General features: G+C 35.9%; 1 protein-coding gene across 5 annotated transcripts in view; it reads left to right on the top strand.

Moving 5' to 3' along the window:
- thsd7aa (thrombospondin, type I, domain containing 7Aa) overlaps positions 1-1194 on the top strand; it is a 131569-nt gene that overhangs the window by 124008 nt on the left and 6367 nt on the right. For all 5 annotated transcript variants that reach the window (XM_008421216.2, XM_008421219.2, XM_008421217.2 and 2 more), the window contains one exon: positions 873-960. In XM_008421216.2, coding sequence (XP_008419438.1) covers positions 873-960 — 88 coding nt within the window. The remainder of the gene's footprint in view (positions 1-872; positions 961-1194) is intronic.

The raw sequence follows: 1194 nt of genomic DNA on the forward strand, positions 1-1194 counted from the left end.
ATACATTACAGACATTCCTTCATTGGCATGTGTATTATTATTTTAAACCTGTTACAAACCATAATCATCATTAAATCATTATACAAGGTTTTTTTTACTGTTATTTCTCAGGCCTTTATTCCGTTTTCTGCGTGTACCTGGACAGATCTCACATGCTTATACCCGGTTTCACGACAATATACACACACACATTGCTTCTTTGTGTGCTTTGGAGTTTCTGTGCTGATTAATAATTTTTGCGAAGCGATAAAAGCTGGTAGCTCTTGAATTACTACAAAATAAAGCCGTATTTCCCTCAACCCACTGGCTGCAATGTTGACACCTTGAGATGCCATGAGACCTAAATTCTGAACATCATGGCATGGAGTTCATCCCAGTTTTCCACGTCTGGCATTATCGTGACTCCTATTCATTTTATCTTGTAAACTGGTTCTATTGATCCTGTGTCCAGATAGAGGGATAATCAGTAGCCTAGCATCTACAATCTTCTGATTGTAGATCCTACAATGTAGGGGGGGCAGGGGGGGTGCGTGCGTGTGTGTGTGTGTGTGTGTGTATTTACAAGCATGCAAATAGTTAAAAGATTGAAGAAAATACAGAATTATTTATTCTCAACAGTACCAAACCTTTACAAATGACTTTTGACATACATGTGGCTTCTTTTGATCTTATGCATAAAAGCTCTGTTGATTTTAGATTAAAAGATGGAATACAGCTTGTTTTTTTCTATTTTTGAAACATGATCAGAAATGCTGTTTTGGTTCATTAAACATTTTTATCATACACACACAGAAGGAAAGAATGCCATGCAGACCACAGCCCTGTAAATGAACACAAATAATGTGTGATTGTGTGTGTGACTCTCTGTGCAGATGGGACCCTGAAGACTTGGGTGTACGGAGTTGCAGCAGGAGTGTTCGTTTTACTCGTCTTTATCATTTCAATGACATACTTAGCCTGGTAACGTATCAAACCCTTAACAATTATTGTTAATTATTGTTCCACATTTATAATTTTTTTCATAACCTGTGTTGCCATTTATCAGCACTGAGTGATGTGATGGAGCTGACCATAAAGAAAAGTGTTTTAATGAACAAGTTGGATGACATCTGTGATTTTGCTTTTGATAATATATGTAGGATTTTTTAATTACTTGATTATTTCAATCAAGTTGAAATAATCAATAATCAATAA

The sequence above is a fragment of the Poecilia reticulata genome, linkage group LG11, assembly GCF_000633615.1.
Source record: "Poecilia reticulata strain Guanapo linkage group LG11, Guppy_female_1.0+MT, whole genome shotgun sequence".
Lineage (NCBI taxonomy): Eukaryota > Metazoa > Chordata > Actinopteri > Cyprinodontiformes > Poeciliidae > Poecilia > Poecilia reticulata.